The sequence below is a fragment of the Gekko japonicus genome, unplaced genomic scaffold, assembly GCF_001447785.1.
Source record: "Gekko japonicus isolate JY-2015 unplaced genomic scaffold, Gekko_japonicus_V1.1 scaffold4, whole genome shotgun sequence".
Classification (NCBI taxonomy): Eukaryota; Metazoa; Chordata; class Lepidosauria; order Squamata; family Gekkonidae; genus Gekko; species Gekko japonicus.
In genome coordinates, this window is record NW_015165234.1 from 4,029,176 (window position 1) to 4,047,696 (window position 18,521).

General features: G+C 41.7%; 2 protein-coding genes across 2 annotated transcripts in view; one reads left to right on the top strand and one right to left on the bottom strand.

Moving 5' to 3' along the window:
* Positions 1-3,394, top strand: part of LOC107109201 (zinc finger protein 665-like) — a 7,696-nt gene extending 4,302 nt beyond the window's left edge. Inside the window, exons 2-5 of the mRNA XM_015409764.1 lie at positions 82-410; positions 483-1,629; positions 2,678-2,730; positions 3,339-3,394. Of these exons, the coding sequence (XP_015265250.1) occupies positions 82-410; positions 483-1,629; positions 2,678-2,730; positions 3,339-3,394 (1,585 nt within the window). The remainder of the gene's footprint in view (positions 1-81; positions 411-482; positions 1,630-2,677; positions 2,731-3,338) is intronic.
* The window catches only part of SLC38A1 (solute carrier family 38 member 1), a 44,866-nt gene that overhangs the window by 14,441 nt on the left and 11,904 nt on the right, over positions 1-18,521 (bottom strand). Inside the window, exons 4-10 of the mRNA XM_015409775.1 lie at positions 11,571-11,644; positions 10,248-10,340; positions 8,644-8,725; positions 6,961-7,043; positions 4,576-4,634; positions 4,354-4,476; positions 3,552-3,631 (exon numbers count right to left, since the gene is read on the bottom strand). Of these exons, the coding sequence (XP_015265261.1) occupies positions 3,552-3,631; positions 4,354-4,476; positions 4,576-4,634; positions 6,961-7,043; positions 8,644-8,725; positions 10,248-10,340; positions 11,571-11,644 (594 nt within the window). The remainder of the gene's footprint in view (positions 1-3,551; positions 3,632-4,353; positions 4,477-4,575; positions 4,635-6,960; positions 7,044-8,643; positions 8,726-10,247; positions 10,341-11,570; positions 11,645-18,521) is intronic.

The window sequence follows — 18,521 nt, forward strand, 5'->3', positions numbered from 1 at the left end:
TGACCTAACTAAACATCAAAGGGTTCACACAGGGGAGAAGCCATATAAATGCTTGGAGTGTGGAAAGTGCTTCTCCTATAGTACCAGCCTAAAGATTCATACTGGTGAGAAACCATATAAATGCTTCGAGTGTGGAAGGTGCTTCTCTCACAATGGTGACCTAACTAAACATCAAAGGGTTCACACAGGGGAGAAGCCATATAAATGCTTGGAGTGTGGAAAGTGCTTCTCCTATAGTACCAGCCTAAAGATTCATACTGGTGAGAAACCATATAAATGCTTCGAGTGTGGAAGGTGCTTCTCTCACAATGGTGACCTAACTAAACATCAAAGGGTTCACACAGGGGAGAAACCATATAAATGCTTGGAGTGTGGAAAGTGCTTCTCCTATAGTACCAGCCTAAAGATTCATACTGGTGAGAAACCATATAAATGCTTCGAGTGTGGAAGGTGCTTCTCTCACAATGGTGACCTAACTAAACATCAAAGGGTTCACACAGGGGAGAAACCATATAAATGCTTGGAGTGTGGAAAGTGCTTCTCCTGTAGTAGCAACTTAAATGTTCATCGAAAGATTCATACTGGGGAGAAACCATATAAATGCTTGGAGTGTGGAAGGTGCTTCTCCATGAATAGCAGCCTAACTGCACATCGAAAGATTCATACTGGGGAGAAACCATATAAATGCTTGGAGTGTGGAAGGTGCTTCTCCATGAATAGCAGCCTAACTGCACATCGAAAGATTCATACTGGGGAGAAACCATATAAATGCTTGGAGTGTGGAAGGTGCTTCTCCATGAATAGCAGCCTAACTGCACATCGAAAGATTCATACTGGGGAGAAACCATATAAATGCTTGGAGTGTGGAAGGTGCTTCTCCATGAATAGCAGCCTAACTGCACATCGAAAGATTCATACTGGGGAGAAACCATATAAATGCTTGGAGTGTGGAAGGTGCTTCTCCATGAATAGCAGCCTAACTGCACATCGAAAGATTCATACTGGGGAGAAACCATATAAATGCTTGGAGTGTGGAAGGTGCTTCTCCATGAATAGCAGCCTAACTGCACATCGAAAGATTCATACTGGGGAGAAACCATATAAATGCTTGGAGTGTGGAAGGTGCTTCTCCATGAATAGCAGCCTAACTGCACATCGAAAGATTCATACTGGGGAGAAACCATATAAATGCTTGGAGTGTGGAAGGTGCTTCTCCATGAATAGCAGCCTAACTGCACATCGAAAGATTCATACTGGGGAGAAACCATATAAATGCTTGGAGTGTGGAAAGTGCTTCTCTAACAATAGCCGCCTAAGGACACATCAAAGGATTCATACTGGAGAGAAGCCATATAAATGCTTGGAGTGTGGAAAGTGCTTCTCCTGTAGTAGCAACTTAAATGTTCATCGAAAGATTCATACTGGGGAGAAGCCATATAAATGCTGGGAGTGTGGAAAAGGCTTCTCCATGGATAGCAGCCTAACTGCACATCAAAAGGTTCACACAGGGGAGAAGCCGTATAAATGCTTGGCGTGTGGAAAATGCTTCTCTCAGAGTAGTAACCTAAGGACACATCAAAAGAGTCATACTGTGGAGAAGCCATATAAATGCTTGGAGTGTGGAAAGTGCTTCTCCTTGTCAGCAAGCTGCCATTCTGTTTTCTGTGACCTCTGTGTACATATCCTTTCCCTGTTGGTTTCTATCATCCTGCTCCTGCGTTGGAATGCAAAAGATAACTGCTGGAGGTTGTGTGGGGGAGAAGATACTGCAATGCTTGCCTATTGCTTTTCTCATGACTGCTGCACCTGTGTTTTGTCTGATGTTTTGCCTGGTTCCCATAGACTGGGCGCGCAACCGTTTCCTTAGCCCGCCAGCGGGAAAGTTATTCATTGGATCTGCATCTGTTTGAAGTTCCTTTAGTATGCTTGACCTAACTGTGTATCCCCAGTTCTAACAAAGAACGTGTTTGAGTATGTCTTCAACGCTTTGAAATAAACTTTACTTTTCTTTGAAAACGTGGATTTATTCTCGATGCTTGGGGATCCAACATTATGCAACGGTGGCATTGCAGCAGTTTGTGTTTATTTTATTTGTGTACTTACAAATGTTGTATACGGTCTTTCTGCCCAATGTGGCCCACCAAGATGGCCAAAGAGTTAAAATAACACGTTATAAAAACATATCAAAACAATTTAAACCGAAATTCAGTTGCATAATAAAAGCACATAAAACAGTAATTAAAACACAGGGCAGGAAGGAGCAATCACTGAGGAAATGCCAGGCAAAAGAAAAAAGTATTCACCCACTGTAGGAACACAATGACAGAAAGGACCAGATGAACACTCCTGGAGGGAGAGTTCCATAGTTTTGATACCACAGCTGAGAAGGCTCTCACATGGGTTGCTACCACCTAACCTCAGAAGGTGGGGGCACCCAAAGAATGGCTTCAGAAGACAACCTTAGTGGTTGGGTATGTATGCTAATTCCAGGCCATATAGGGCTTTAAAGGTCAACACTAGGGGTATGCAGGGTTTTTTCACAGTATTTTTTGGTTTGGGTCTATTGGACCCGAAAAAATTTCAGAATTCCCCCCCAAAACCCGGATCTCAATACCATTAAAGTATTTGGATCTGGGATTTTTCAGAAATTCTGATTTTTTTACATTGGATGTGTTAGGCTTGCCTCATTTCACTGTGGTTCTGTTTGCATTGAGAGGCTTTTAGCCAATGGTAACTTTGTTTGCTCTTGTGTCTTTGACTATTCTTTGCCCCAAGAAAGCATGGAACCCCCCCCCCCAAAGGAAACAATGGATGATGGCTGGGCCTGGGGGCAGCTTGTTCAGGGGCCACTTGAAACTTGGAGGTCATATAGCGGACAGTCAATTGCTTAAAAAACAGCCCCCCTCCCAAGATTCCCCATAGGAAATAATGGAGCCAAATAATATCAGAACCTCCCCCCTTCCCCACAAAGCCCAGATCTGGTATTTGGGACCTGAATAACCAGGAACACTGGTATTTTTTGGCTCCCTGATATCCAGATCTGAAAAATCCTTAATTCAGAATTCAACTAACTCTAACTCTGCCTTTTCAATATTTTTTTTTTAGTACTATGTAACTATATAGTGCTCAGACTGCCTCCTGTTAAAAAAGATATTTTGGAGATGGCACCTAGGGTAAAACATCTGTACTTCGAAAGCTCACAGATAAAACAACACAGCTTGCTGCTCTGTCACATTTAGCTACCCTTGAGCCAGACAGTGGTTATTAGCTGTGGTATAAAATCCCCTCCAGCCAAATGGTTGTTAAACACTGTTTGTGTCTCTGTAATTGCTGTGCAGATCTGAAGAAAGCCCCACTGTCCTTATCATACCCCCTTAAACTGTACCCTGGGTGAACCAAGTCTTCCTCACTGACAGGAGAGTCCTGCTGTTTCCTCAAATTAAATTTCCCCTCCTCTGAGGAGAGGGAGGAGTACAGAGCAGAACTTGGCATACAACTTCTGCAGACAAAGCGGTTCTCTTTTAATAATGAAACAACAAAGATGTTCTTACTCTTTCAGTTCACAGTAGATTGGAAGCACTGAAGGGTGGCACACAAAAGCAAATGCAATGGTGGGCAAAGCGTATACAGTCTGTTTTAGAAAAACAAACAAACAGAGAGTCAGGAATGATACATATTTCTCTTAAATTTTTACACAGCCCTTTTCAGCAAGGGTTATCTGCCCAGGGTTCTATACCATTGAAACAACAAGTGTAATAGATTCTCTGAATTCTCAGCTTCCATTCAAAGCAAAAGAGTACATTTCTAGCCCTTTCCTTTGCACACATATAAGAATGGCCTTTCTTCACAATGATTTTTAAAATATTTGCCTTTTTAAAAAAATTGCAAAAGCCCAAGTGGCCCTGGGCAGGGGCTGGCCACTGCTGGGGGATCAGGGCAGGGAAGCAGATGATGTGGGAAACCTGCGATGTGGAAGCCCCATGGCTGGTGCGCTTTATCAGCAGCCACACCAGCAGCAGGGAAAGCACACAAGCCCCTCCTTGTGTGGAAATCACCAAAATCTAAAATACACACTTCTCCCTTGCTCAGGATTGTTCTTATCTGCCGCCTGGTTCTGCTCCCCACTTCCAGTTTCACTTTCTCTATGTCCCTCTCATTTTAACCTCAGCTACCTGAAACTTGTGAAAAATCTTCCAGTTCTTTGAACAATCTTGGAAATTAGCAAAATGTAATTTCTTCTGCCTAGAAAACTATGATTGTCTTGGCACCAAGGAAAAAGAACCTTCTAGATGAGCAGCAGAATCTGGGACTGTCCATGAAATGTAATGAGACATACTATGAAACGAAACGTACCTTGGAATTAATGGTAACATATTTGGGCTGGCACATCTCCTCAGAAGAAGAGCTAGAGTTTGAAAAGGTAGTTGTGTTTGTCCCCTGTATGGGACAGGGGAGTTGAAATTTTTTGTAGATAACCTGGAACAAAGAGCCACAATTGTACATTTCAAGCAAATGGCATTACTTTAAAACTTAATGTAAACCTAAGTGAAACATAAAGAAAGCAACACCACTTACCACAATGAGAAAAAATACCATGCAAGTCAGGGAAAAGCCACTAGTGTAGCCTAGATACCCTAAGAAAATGCAAAGGGGGAAATTTGTTCAGCAATTCATTCAGCCATCATAATTTGCTTAATTGAGTAAAGTTTACAGTTATTATTATTATGAATTTATTTATTTAATTTATACCCTGCCCACCCTGCAAGAGCAGGCTCAGGGCGGCTTACACAGTTGGATAGATAAATAACAATTAAAATGCACATAAAATCCTCTAAAAACAGTTCAGTTATAAACAGTTCAATGGCATAAAGTGCTGGCGATATTTAATTAATTGCATTAACGATGGCGTACTATATGATTTAAGTAAATGTGGCACAGTCCAGGAAAATGTGTTGGGTTATACATATATCCCTTCTTCATACATGGAAGTCACTAGATTCAGAAAAAGAAATGGAACTCTTAGGTTCAGTAGCAGTTTGTGTTTGAATATAAGTTGATGGAGGGGAAACAAGGGAGGCTTTGATCTCCATACTCTGCTTTGAGGCCTACTGGAGCCTCAAAGAACCACTAATCTAATCTAGCAGACCTCTTCTTATAGTTTTTTTTGCATTGATTTATGATAACATAACCAGAGCAGGCTTGATGTGACCTTCCTCAGGGAATGGATATGTGCGGAGGTCCATTGTTGTCCAGTCGCACAGTCGAGTCCGACTCTTCGCGACCCCATGGACGAACTCTCGCCAGGCCTTCCGGTCTTCCGCCGTCCTCTGAAGTTGGCTCAACTTCATGTTCGTTGCATCGATGACACTGTCTAACCATCTCATCCTTTGCCGTCCCCGTCTTCTTTGACCTTCAATCTTTCCCAGCATCAGGGTCTTTTCCAGTGAGTGCTCCCTTCTCATTTGGTGGCCAAAGTATTTGAGCTTCAGTTTCATTATCTGGCCTTCCAGGGAATAGTCAGGGTTGATTTCTTTGAGGATTGACTGATTTGTTCTTCTTGCAGTCCAAGGGACTCTCAAGAGTCTCCTCCAGCACCATAGTTCAAAAGAATCTATTCTGGAAATCTGCGTTCAGTTGGGTAAATCTTTCCTTTTCGCCTTTGCCTTTCGCTTTCCTTCTTTCCTCTGCTATTTGTAAAGCCTCATCAGAAAGCCACTTTGCTTTCTTACATTTCTTTTTCTTTGGGATGGTGGTGATTGCTGCCTCCTGTACGATGTCACGAACCTCTGTCCATAGTTCTTCAGGCACTCTATCTATCAAATCCAGACCCTTGAATCTATTCTTCACCTCTACTGTATATTCATCAGGGATGCGGAGGTCCATTGACAGAAAGCAAATCATTAAGCAAGTTGTCGTTTGGATCTTCTACCTCAGGGAACCATTTTAGGTACATGAAAGGTAACCATATCTGGTTTTCTCCAAGTTGAAACAGGAATACTACGCTATGACAGCTCTATGTATGTGTGTAAAATCAAACAGATACACATACGCTCTCTGATCCTTGATCAAAATTTAAGGTTTGGATGGGGGGATAGCGCAGGTTACCCAAGTTGCGCATGGAAAAATAAGCTTCAAATATGGTACTTGACTGTAATGGCAATTTTATTGTTACAGTCTTCTCCTGTCTTCAGATGAACAGTGAGAGCTTTCACTGAACAGAAAATACCCACCAAAGGACACTCATACAATGAGACAGGAAAGGTCATGACACAGTCAAGGCTTTTCAGGAATACAGCTAGTGAAGGTTTGACAGGACTGGATAGCTAAATGCTAGAGATGGCTGACAGCTGGTGGGAAGCAAGCTATGGATTTGAAGAGTGGCTGGTGGGTGGGGTAGGGGGATTGTGTGGCAAGAGAATCCTGGGGCTAAGGAATGATGTTACAGTCAATTTTTAAAATTATTTTAAACATTCCTGAGGCAGGATGGGATAAAAATGTGAACAATAGTAAACTTCAAATGCATATAAAATAAAACCATACTAAAGAAACCATACTACAGAAACCATGCCAGTCTGAAGTTTAAACAGAAATGTTCACATTTTTACTGATTTTGAACAAATATTGACTTTCATTTTGGAATAAAAGATACATAGATTTAAAACAAACACAGACTACTCCATTTACACTGGGAGCAGACATCTTGGTGGACATAATCCAGATTCCAAAATAGAAAAGCCAAATAAACACTTCATTTTGTTTCAAGTTGAGGCAGCCAACTGTATTCAGACTGTACCAAATTGTAAGGTAGGCTTCATTATTATATGGTTCCCTATGCAAAGTTTATTGCAAGGCCAAGGAGGGCACATGAATCAGAATACAGCATACCACTCCTGGAATGCTGTACCAAAGGTGTCTAAAAACCATCCTTTTTTCTTTTTAAAAAGGCAAACGTATCCTTACCTAAATTCTTAAGAAGACATAAAGGCAGAATTATACAGAATGTCACCATTACGACAAGAAGTCGCCCATCCACATACCAGGCTCTGTAAAACATTTTTAAAAGTGTAGGTATAACCTTATGCTCCAGTTTTGAAATATCACACATATACTGTAAAATATGTTTCTGATATAATTATTATGTGCCTACAGTGCAATCCTAAGAACAGTTTACTGGGAGTAAGCCCAACTAAGTAGATCTGCTTAGGATGACATTGTAAGACAGCAATCCTAAACAGATCTACTCAGAATTCTATCTGGTCTATTCTTATTTCCAGGGAAGTGTTCTTAGGACTGCACTGTAGGTTTCCAGAGACTGACTAGCCTCTGGAATACATATGGGTGTGTATCAGATAGTATAGCAGAGATTCAGGGTTGGATTCTACCTCCTAAGGTTGCCCAGTTCCCCTCTTCACTGCAGTTCCTGTCTCTCTTGGCTTTCATCCGTGTGGGTCTCATGATCCCTGGCATAGCCTTTTTAGTGGCCAAAAGGAGCCACCCTCCCCTCTCTTGCAATTGGCAGGATTCAACCCCTTAGCTGTCACTTGAAAGCAGCTCTTTGTTGAATCTCAGCCATAGGAGTCTGCAAACATCATGTTTTCAAAAAATTCCTGGGGAAAAGTGTTACCTGAGTGCCAGGGGTGGAGGGCAAACACATGCCAGTTGGCATTAGTCACAACTTGGGCTTTCAACACAGGAAAGGATTGCTTAACCAGGACGACGGTTACTGCAGTACAAAGTGTGCTGCAGACAGTGATTTCCATGACTCGCCAGCAGACAGCAAGACCGCATATATTAAGTGTACCATACTAAATATCAAGTGGTTCTAGAGACAGGAGCTACACTTTACTTAGAAACCTGTTTAATGTCACAGTAAAGCTACTGGTTACTGCACTGGTTCTCAACCATGCTTTTTCTACAGACCAGAATCTCCAGCCAGCTACTTCTCTCCTGAGAACGGATGGTTCTTTCCAGAGTGTATACCACCATGCAACAGCACACATGCACATCCAAAGCCTGGAGATTTGGGGGTAGAGCCTGGGGAAGGCAGGGTTTGGGGAAGAATCTCAGCAGGTTAAAATGCCACAGAGTCCAACTTCTGAGCAGCCCATTTTTTCAGTGGAACGGATCTCTTTGGTCTGGAGATCAGCTGTGATTCTGAGACGTCTCCAGGCCCCACCTTGAGGTCGGCAACCCTGACATCAGGGGAAGGCCTTGGCCTCTGTGCCCTGTTTCTTGGCCACTGTGAAAAACAAGTTGCTGGACCAATTGACCTGATCCAGCAGGGCACTGTGGCTGCCACTGCTAACTCTGTCCTCAGCCTATATTTGTTTTGTACATAATGTGTGTGTGTGTGTGTGTATGCACATTATGTGCAAATGTTGGCTCTGAATATGTGAGGGTTGTGCACAGCAGACATAACCTCAGCCACCTCCCTCTCCCCATTTATTTGTACCAAAGGAAACATCAGAAAACAGCTTTACTTATGAGCACTGTACAAACTTCATGCCACATAACATGTCCCAGAACAGCAGCCTACAAAACTTCTAGAGATGGATTCTTTTTATAAGTCCTCATCCTTGCCTTATCCACACACACATACACAAAATCTGAACTGAAATCAGCAGAAACACAAATGATACTTACGAAAATGTTTCTTCTTTTCCCATAAGGAACTTGATGGCAGAGGGGAGTTCATTTTTCACTATGAAGAGATAGCTCAGCATTGCTGCAGAAAAGAAGGATTTGTTAAGAAGTCAACACAATAAATCATGATGCCAATATATTTGGTTTTTCTCCATAACTCTCTCTAGTGCTGCTTCAAATGATACATACTGTTTGCAAGTTCCCATTTGGGGACAGAGGAGGCACACAGTGGAGGGCAGGCCCTGCTGACCCCACCCCAATGTGCATTCACTGTAACTTGTGAACAAGAGCCTACACATGTAAACGTACACGTGTGTATGTCCTATACATGTGATCTGGCTCCTCCATTTGCCATGGCTCCTGATGGCATGGACAAAACCTACACACATGTACTTGTATCAGCGTACACTCTCATTTACATGTTATAGTGTATACATCAGGGACAGCAGGCACAGTATTACCCACTCTCACATTTGCTATCCCTGAAATGTAACTTGCAACAGTCCTAAAAAGGTAAAGGTAAAGGTTCCCTTGTTTGAAAGCCAGTCAAATCCAACTCTAGGTGGTGCTCATCTCCGTTTCAAAGCCGAAGAGCCAGCGCTGTCCGAAGACGTTTCCGTGGTCATGTGGCCAGCATGACTAAACACCAAGGCAAGACTAAACAGTCCTCCTGTGTCTCAATTTCAACAGTGGATTTTTAACCACTTATCCCTTTAAGATATACGCAAGCAGGAGCCTGATCCTCTTCTACTCTCTGATTCTGTATATTTTAAAGAGACAGGCAATAAAAGAAATGCATGAGCACTCATTTTAAATTGAGGCACATATCGTCTGTATTTTGAATGTGGGGATCATAATCCAGGACAACGTATTTCATTTGAAGTGGTCCCTAGACAGCATTTCATGTAGCAAACATGATCTTAAGTTAGACCTACAATAACAAATAAATGAGCTGACACAGCCCCATGAGGTCATTAACATGAGCCATAATAGGAAAAGGTTCCCTCAACCCCACTGCAACATCTATCCTGGTCTTGGAAGACATTTCAATCACTTTGTTAGGGCTGCCAGGAGAAGGAACCGACGGCTTTATATGAGGCAGGAGATTACTCCAATACTTAGCTGCCCAATACTATGCTAGTTCACTCAGCAATAAATCCTATTACATTCAGTAGTTTATTTCCAGGTATGGGGACAGAGGACTCCATTAAAGGGAGTTAAGAAAATAGCTTCTTCTCAAAAAGACACACTCCCCAGCACAATTTAATATAAAGCAGGAAGAATTTTAGTTTGACTGGAGGTATAACAGTAGTAGTATAGAGAGTGAACCTGCATAGTCCAGGCTAGCCAGATCTTGTCAGATCTCAGAAGCTTAGCAGGGTCAGCCCTGGTTAGTACTCGGATGGGAGACCACCAAGGAAGTCCAGGATTGCTGCACAAAGACAAGCAATGGCAAACCACCTCTGAACATCTCTTGCCTTTAAAACCCTATGGGAGTGACATAAGTTGACCGCAACTTGGAGGCATAAGAAAAAGAGAGAGTAAGTCTCTACATTTACTGACTGTCTGTCTGATTTTCTCTGCTTTTGTAACCCTTTATTTACCTCCAGTGTTCTGAAGAGAGGTTGATCCAAAAACAATCACTTTTCCAGGAGTGCCAAAGACTTGCTCACCAAGCTTCTCATAAACCATGCAGCCTAGTTAGATCAATTTGACAAAAAGCCAGAAATGAATTGGCAGACAAGGAACAATGAAGTTAAAACATTAACAGTGTTTGTACCCTCACGAAATTCCCCCAGTCATAAATCTTTTTTCATCTTTTAACTGACATTACATGGCAGGGAACAATCAGTTGTTGAACCAGTTTATTTGGACAGTTACTTTCATATGGAAGTTACAGTTCAGAACAAAGTTAAGACTCCTTAGCTTAACTACTGCCTTATCTTCCTACCCACTGATTTGTATAATCCTGGTATCAGAACTAGCACCTTTAATAGGGATAATATTTGGCTAACAGTAACTAAAACAGCTGTGACTTGGGGACAAACCTTATGCATACCAGTGATAAAGCAAACCTTGTAGCTCCCGATCATACACTGGCAAGACTTTCCCCCTATAGCCACGTCAACAAGTACACTGAGCACAAGAGGCCAAGCACAACAATAGCCAGCAATGGAATATCTATAATTGGGTTTTATACCCAGTGAAAAAGCAACAGAGGCACCGGGTATCTGCCTCGTACTGTTAATAACGTACGGGGGGCCCAAATCTCTATCTCACAACCAGAAAATAAATGAATGCAACATGGGAAAGCCTATAATTCTACGGCCTTGCTCATACCTATTTTTGATAACTGACTACTTGTTACATAGACTACAATTAATCTTGATTTTTTTCATGACAAATTAAATAGATGACTGGACAAAGAGCTGCAGTTTTTAATGTCTTGCGGTTACAATTCTGCATGTGCTTCAGCCCTGCGAAGACAACAGCTCCAATTAAGTTATACTTAAAATGAGTTGCATTGGAAATCCATGGGGCTTGTGACTATCTTGTACCATTCATTTGAATGGGACTGAAGTGTGGATTAAACCAAAACGCTTAATGGGACTCACAGACTGCAGTTCGAGAATGCAATCCATGAAAACCTGTGGTCTCTTCCAGCAGCTTCACTTTAAAATGCATCCAAACTCAAAGGCACAAGATTTATCTTATATATCAAAACAGTTACAAACTAGCTTCAATTACACTGGTGAAAGAAGAGGATTTAAATCCATGAATCCCTTAGATACAGGGCCACTACCTGCAGCCCACCCACCCCTGCATTTACACACTGTTTGGGGAAGGCAATGCTCATAATGCTCCATATCCATCACCTCTGCCCTCCACATTGCAATTGATTGAACATAAAATTTCTTTTGGATTACCTGTTTCCTTTGCACATATTAACAGAAGATTTATTGAATAAATAGACAGCAGTGTCACTGAGATCAAAAGCAGCCTATAAAAAGAAAAGAAACAAAAACATACCTCTGATCATTATAACAAGCAAATCTGGAACATTAAGAGAATGCTAACTTGGATACTAACTCTAAAACACTTTGCAAAGATGAATATTGTGTTTGTTGCAGAATTGCCTGCTTTGCCACTTCCTGATTTGGAAACTGATTCCTGTTCTCTGCCTTTGAGCATGCTGATATACAAAACTGGAACTTGTGAACTCCAGTGTCCTGTAAGAGAAATCTGTGAATCTCCTACCATTGAGACTTGTAGTTTGTATTATTTTGGAGCTCTGAAAATAGATCCTGCAGAGGGTTGCTTCATCCTAAAAAAATAGCTGATTTAGATGGAAGCTGCAAAGTACCACAATGAGGGAAATTAAGTCTTCCCCTTTACACACACACTTTTCCCCATCAAAAACATACATACACACGACTCTCTTCTCTCCCTACGAATTACTGATCGGCTAATTTTGAGCAGGAAAGAAGAAAAATATCTATACACTTTCTTGCCAAGTACTGTAGACCCAGTCCAACTGGGGATGTTCCACAGCCGGTTTCTGCGGTCAAAGCACATTAGGAGAGTCCACTATAGATCTCCAACTCAACAGGTAGTGTGGTTGTCATTAAGAGGCTTCAAGGGCTCAGCCATTTTGTTGGGGGAGGGTAGGTGAATTGAAGAAGGTATCTTTAACAAGTCAAATTAACAAGTCAAATTAGAATAATCAAATCAAAAGCCAAAACTGTAGACTTTTATTTAAAAAAAAAGAAGGCATCTTTGTGATCTTAATATAAAGCCAGGTAGTTTTGAAAGAAGTACAAAAGAAGAAGTTAGCACCAAGGAGACTTGTTTGTATGGGAAGAGAAAATCACAGGTATGGAAAGAGTAAATCACAGGCTTGAGTATTATGTAGCTTTAAGCAGAGGTGATCTCAATGAAGGCAACTCTATCCAGCCTCCACCAATACAGTGTATTCTTCCCTGCCCCCCAAATTGGGCACATACAGGTAAGTGGACCCCCATGGTGAGCGTGTGTGGGTGTTGAGAAAGTCTACAGTAGAAGTGAGGAATCAGCAGAAATCACTTTGTTCTCCACCATGGAAATGCCACTGTGCTGGTGGAACAGCTATTACACCAACAGGATGGCAACTTAGGATCCAACCTATTGGAACACCAGAAGACCTTATGACATTCAGCTGAACTGAAATAGGACATTCTTATCAAGATAAAGGATTATGCTTGCATCATTTCCTGCAACCTCTTTATCAAAGTCTGAGGAGATGTGTAAAATTAAGGAAAGAAATCAGCCACGCTACTGAAAGGATTTCAGACTTGGGGGGGGGGGGCTGCAATTTTAAGAGATTCCCACAAGAAAATAATATTTCCGAAGGAAAGATTTTACGTTATTCAAGAATCAAACCAGCTTAAAAGGAACCCTACTTTACAGGATAAAGTGTCAGAACATCTGAGAAAAGAAACAATATTATGATGTCATCCATTGGTAGCTACAAAGACAAATATGGTCACAGTCCGTAGACATGAAAAGATAGAGCCACAGGAACTGTGTAAAGTGCGCTCAATGTTTCTTTAACGATAGCAATAATGTTATGAATATGAAAATTACAAAAGTGATACTAATACATTCAAATTGTAAATCCAGTTACATAAGATAGAAGATAACGACGACAGCGGGACGGTGGTCTCTGGAATGTGAACTCCATGTGAATCGGGTAGCTTTTCTATTGATGTGCAATTTTCCACATATCATCTACTTAATAGATTTTTGGTCAGAAGAAGACACTTGTCGAAACGGCATCACATTCCAGAGACCACTGTCCCACTGTCGTCGTTATCTTCTATTTTATGTAACTGGATTTACAATTTGAATGTATTAGTATCACTTTTGTAATTTTCAGCAGGTAAAATCTTTCCGGTATTTAGGAGTGCTATTTTGTTACAATCTTAGCTGGTGTTTGCATAGAGAACACTCCCTGGTTATGGCTAAGAATAAGGCTGCAGCCCTGATTCGGGTTTTTTCCCACAAGGGCAACCAATTTGTACCGGCTGCGCTTAAGATGTTCCAAGCGGCTGTTATATCTCGTCTGCTATACGGGATTCCTATCTGGATTCAGTCTTTTACTAGGAGAGTTGAGAGCATCTACTCCACTTTTCTGCACAGGATTCTTGGTGTTTCCAACTCAGTGTCGCTTTTTGCCCTTTATAAGGAGCTGGGTCTCCACTTGATAGAATCTCGGGCTTGGATTATTACGATCAAATATTGGCTTCGGCTCCACTTTCGATCTCCTCCTGCTAGCCTAATGGTCCAACTTTTAGCTGACCCCTATACATCAGAGTGGTCACAGGCCATAGTGAAAAAGGTGGGTGGTGAGGTAGCAATCTTGCAGGTGGTAAGGAGGAGAATTTGGGATATAGAGGTGCAGATCATTAATGCTGGTAGTCTTGGAGTTTGTTCTCCCTATTCATTACCCCTCCTCCCCTTGCATACCTCCATGGTACCATATATCGCTAATTTGACGATTCCAGTTTTTAGGAGGGTTTTTTTGCTTGCAAGGTTCAACCTTTTCCCCTCAATAGTGGTCTCCGGTAGATACAGGGGTGTGCCGTACAAGGATAGACTTTGTAACTGTAATCTTGGGGAACCTGATTCTATCACCCATATTCTCTTTCGCTGTCCTAAATATTTCACTATGCGCAATGTTTTGATTCACCTGCTTCTCCCTGTGCAGAGAGATTTTCTGGATAGGGATTTAAATTTCTTTCTAGCAGACAAGAGTCCAGCAATAACACTATCTGTCGCTGAATTTTTGACTTATGTATGGAAGTCAAGAGTAGTACTTTGTAAATCTCATAAACCATGTTAGGATTGCTTTGTATTTTGAGATATTGGAAATATTGGTTGACGTTATTTTAGTACTATCCCTTAAATTTTGCCTTTGTTCTGGTTTATCTGTGTTATGCCAATAAAGGTTTTCTGTTCTGTTCTGTACAAAATTAATCTCTCTTCCCACTGTCTGCCCCACCACCACTTCAGGGGTACTCAAGCAGCAATGTTGTGAGCTGCACACCTGCTTCCTTATATTTGGACCAAGACACATAAAACATTCCTGATTTATTTGACTAGGGCGAATGCCCTAAATCAGGCTCAAGCTAAATGCTTACTTTATACATTAGTAATGTTAACAAGATGTGCAGAGCTCTTTGAAATGTTCACATGCATAGAACTACTGAAGAATATTGATCTTGAGATACTAAAAAAGTTCTGGACTCTTCTGGACACAGAGATTGCTTTCCAGTTCTGGTTACTCTTGGGTGAAAGGTTTATTAAGGTCAATCAGGCTAATCAAATTATGCATTCAGAAATTTATCTAGTTAGTACAGCATTCACGTTCCAACCCAAACCTTTGGGTTAAGTTTTTTTAAAAGCGTCAATAGGCCAATGTTCCATGTTTGCCCAATATGTGCTGTATTGCCTTTTATAAAAATCTTTCCAGAAATAGATTTTGATCAAATAGATTTTTGGTTCTTGATATTTACCCTGGCATAGCCGATTTTTTTTAAAATGCATCTGTCTAAGACAAATTGCTGCAGTAGCGTATAAAATTTGAAGTAAATACATTCAGTAGATCATGGTCCTTTGTTTAGGTTGATAAAATGCTGTTCTACAATTGGTCTCTATTTTGAAACACCACATAATTAACAACAACCAAGACATGACTTTTAATTAATCTGTACAGTGCTTTCAGGACTAAAGGCTGAAATACCTCCTGAGATTTCCATGCTATGTTATGATGTATGGCTTTAATAGAGAAATTAATGAACCATACTACTCTGGGTACAATTTTTTAATGTACACTTTCATAGGCAGAGAATATCTACTGATAGTATTAATATAGTATGAAAGTCAATTATTACCAGCATGTTAACTGTTTAGTTTGTCTGAAAAGATTGAGTCCTGTTAAGAAACTATTTAGCCCTTTCAGCATAGCCAGGAACACTATGCTGCTCTAATGCTCTCCACCCAATCCACTGTCCTTTGCTTTTGACAAGGAAATTAATAATGTCCCTGGCACATCTGTCAGGTGATGTAAGGACCCTTTGGAAAAGCACAATTCCTGTGGGACTCCTTGAAGAAAGAAAACATCCTCTGTGCATTAAATCTGGATTGAGGAGTATATAATGAGTACTGAGTCTCACTTGCAACCAATTTGGCATGGGGGAGGGGCAGATTGAGATACTGTATATCTCAAAAGGCTTTGTGTGATGCTTCTTAATGGCTGAGCAAGGTCACATTGCAGTTCTTAAAGTAATCTAGTTAGAACTACTACTGAACATGCTTTAGTTCCAGCCAGCAGTGGCTTTAGCTAGTGTTTGAGTAGGAAGAAACCTCCAGTGGTCGGCATTTAACCACAGAGGCCTCTTTAGCCAATTAATAGTTTCTGCAAAAGAAAAAGGAACAAAGTATCTAGAGTTAAACCCTTGGTGGCAAATGACGGATGGTCTTGTAGAAAGGGAAAAAAAATTAAAAGGAACAATGTTCAAATCTGCTGTCCTCCCCTGCCCTTAAAGTTTTCACAGAATGCTGTGTGTAAACATGGCTTTTTCCATGACTTCCAATAAAGTGGTATGAAAAGACTGCTTGTTGTAGAGGTTGCGGCTCAGACAGACAGACTAGTGCCAGTACCATCTCATGGAGTGGTATGAAAACATTAACAGCACTGGCTTTCTTCAAATTCAAAACATATGCAAGAAAGATGAGTGAATGCTGCAGTGCCCAAAACTGTTCTCTGGTTTCATGTACTAAACTAGGCTAACAAAGCATGCCTGTCAAAATCCACTATTAAAAAAATCTGCAAAAATAATTCTGTGGCAAATATGCCCACATTTTCATAATTCTGCTTTGCTGATTTTTTTATACATTACAAAAGGAAGCGAGAACAGTATGGCAGTGATAGTGCCATTAAATTGGTACATGGCACACAGCCTTCTAGAATTCAGAATCACTTGGTGAATCCATTGAAGATAAAAATTGTTTTGCAGGTATTTTTTGGAGAATGTGCAATGTTCATGAGACAGATGCCTCTCACTCTGTGAGAAATGGGAAGTTATACATAAAGTGTTGCTTGTAGCCTGCGAAATGGCTCAGCAGCATGACAAGTATTGGGGCGATTTCGCACTAGAGCTGCCTCGTGGCGCAGCCCCGTTTGCCCCGACACAAACATGTTAATTTCACACCCGAGGCTGCGGGGCTGCATTTGACCTGTGGCTTTGCCCGATTTCCTCCGCAGTTTCATGATCCTCAAAAACCAGGATCACAAAACTGCGGAGGAAATCGGGCGAAGCTGCGAGTCAAAATGCAACACCGCAGCCTCGGGTGTGAAATTAACATGTGTCGGGGCAAATAGCGGCTGCGCCGCAAGGCAACTCTAGTGCGAAATCACCCTTGGTGAAAAAAGATCAGAGCAGCACGTAGATGGCCTAAAGACTTGAGGATATTGGGTTGCCAACCTCCAGGTGGCAGATCTCCCGCTATTACAACCAATGTTCCCTCTAAGCTGTGGCATCTTGTGAGCGAATATTCTACTCTGTGAGCTGCCGGCATTAAATTGTGAGCGAGCCATTTGGTTGCTGCATAACTTAGTTTGCTCTGGAGCCCTCCTTCCTGAGCTCAGACAAAAATGTGTGAGCCGGAGGCTAAAAAACTGTGAACCCGCTCACACAGACTCAGCTTAGAGGGAACACTGATTACAACTGATCTCCAGACCATCAAGGTCTGTTCCCCTGGAGAAAATGGCTGCTTTGGGTGTGCTCCATGGCATGCTCCCCCTGTGAGGTCCCCCCCCTCCCCCAACCCTCCCCACCCCTGGCTCCACCCCCCAAATCCCAAGGTACTTCCCAACCCAGAGCTGGAAACCCTATGAGGACATGTCTGGAAAATTTTAACTGGAGAGCAGGAAATGTGGGACAGTGGTCTTAGACTAGGTTCTGGGAGACCTAGGTTAGAATCCCCTCTCTGCCATGGAAGCTTGCTGGGGGTACTTGGGCTGGTCACACATTCTCGGCCTAAACTGAGGGTAAGAAGTAGGAGAAAAGAACAATGTAAGATGGGATAAAAGGACAAGTCCTTTTATGGATCAAAAACTGGCTAATTAATAGAAAACAGAGAGTGAGTATAAATGGGCAGTTCTCCCAGTGGAGGGGGGTAAGCAGTGGGGTACCGCAGGGATCAGTACTTGGTCCACTGCTTTTTAACTTGTTCATTAATGATTTGGAGTTGGGAGTAAGCAGTGAAGTGGCTAAATTTGCGGATGATACGAAGTTGTTCAGGGTGGTGAAAACCAGTGAGGATTGTGAGGCACTCCAAAGGGATCTGTCAAAGATGGGCGAGTGGGCGTCAACATGGCAAATGGGGTTCAATGTGGCCAAGTGCAAGGTGATGCACATTGGAGCCAAAAATCCTAACTATAAATACACGTTGATGGGGTCTGAACTGGCAGAGACAGATCAAGAGAGAGATCTTGGAGTTGTAGTAGATAACTCACTGAAAATGTCAAGACAGTGTGTGACTGCAATAAAGAAGGCAAATGCTATGCTGGGGATTATTAGGAAGGGTATTGTAAACAGATCAGCCAATATCATAATGCCGCTATATAAATCAATGGTGCGACCTCATCTGGAATACTGTGTGCAATTCTGGTCACCACACCTTAAAAAGGATATTATAGCTTTGGAAAAAGTGCAGAAAAGGGCAACTCGAATGATAAAAGGGTTGGAACACTTTCCCTATGAGGAAAGGTTAAGGCGCTTAGGGCTCTTTAGCTTGGAGAAACGACGACTGAGGGGTGACATGATTGAGGTTTA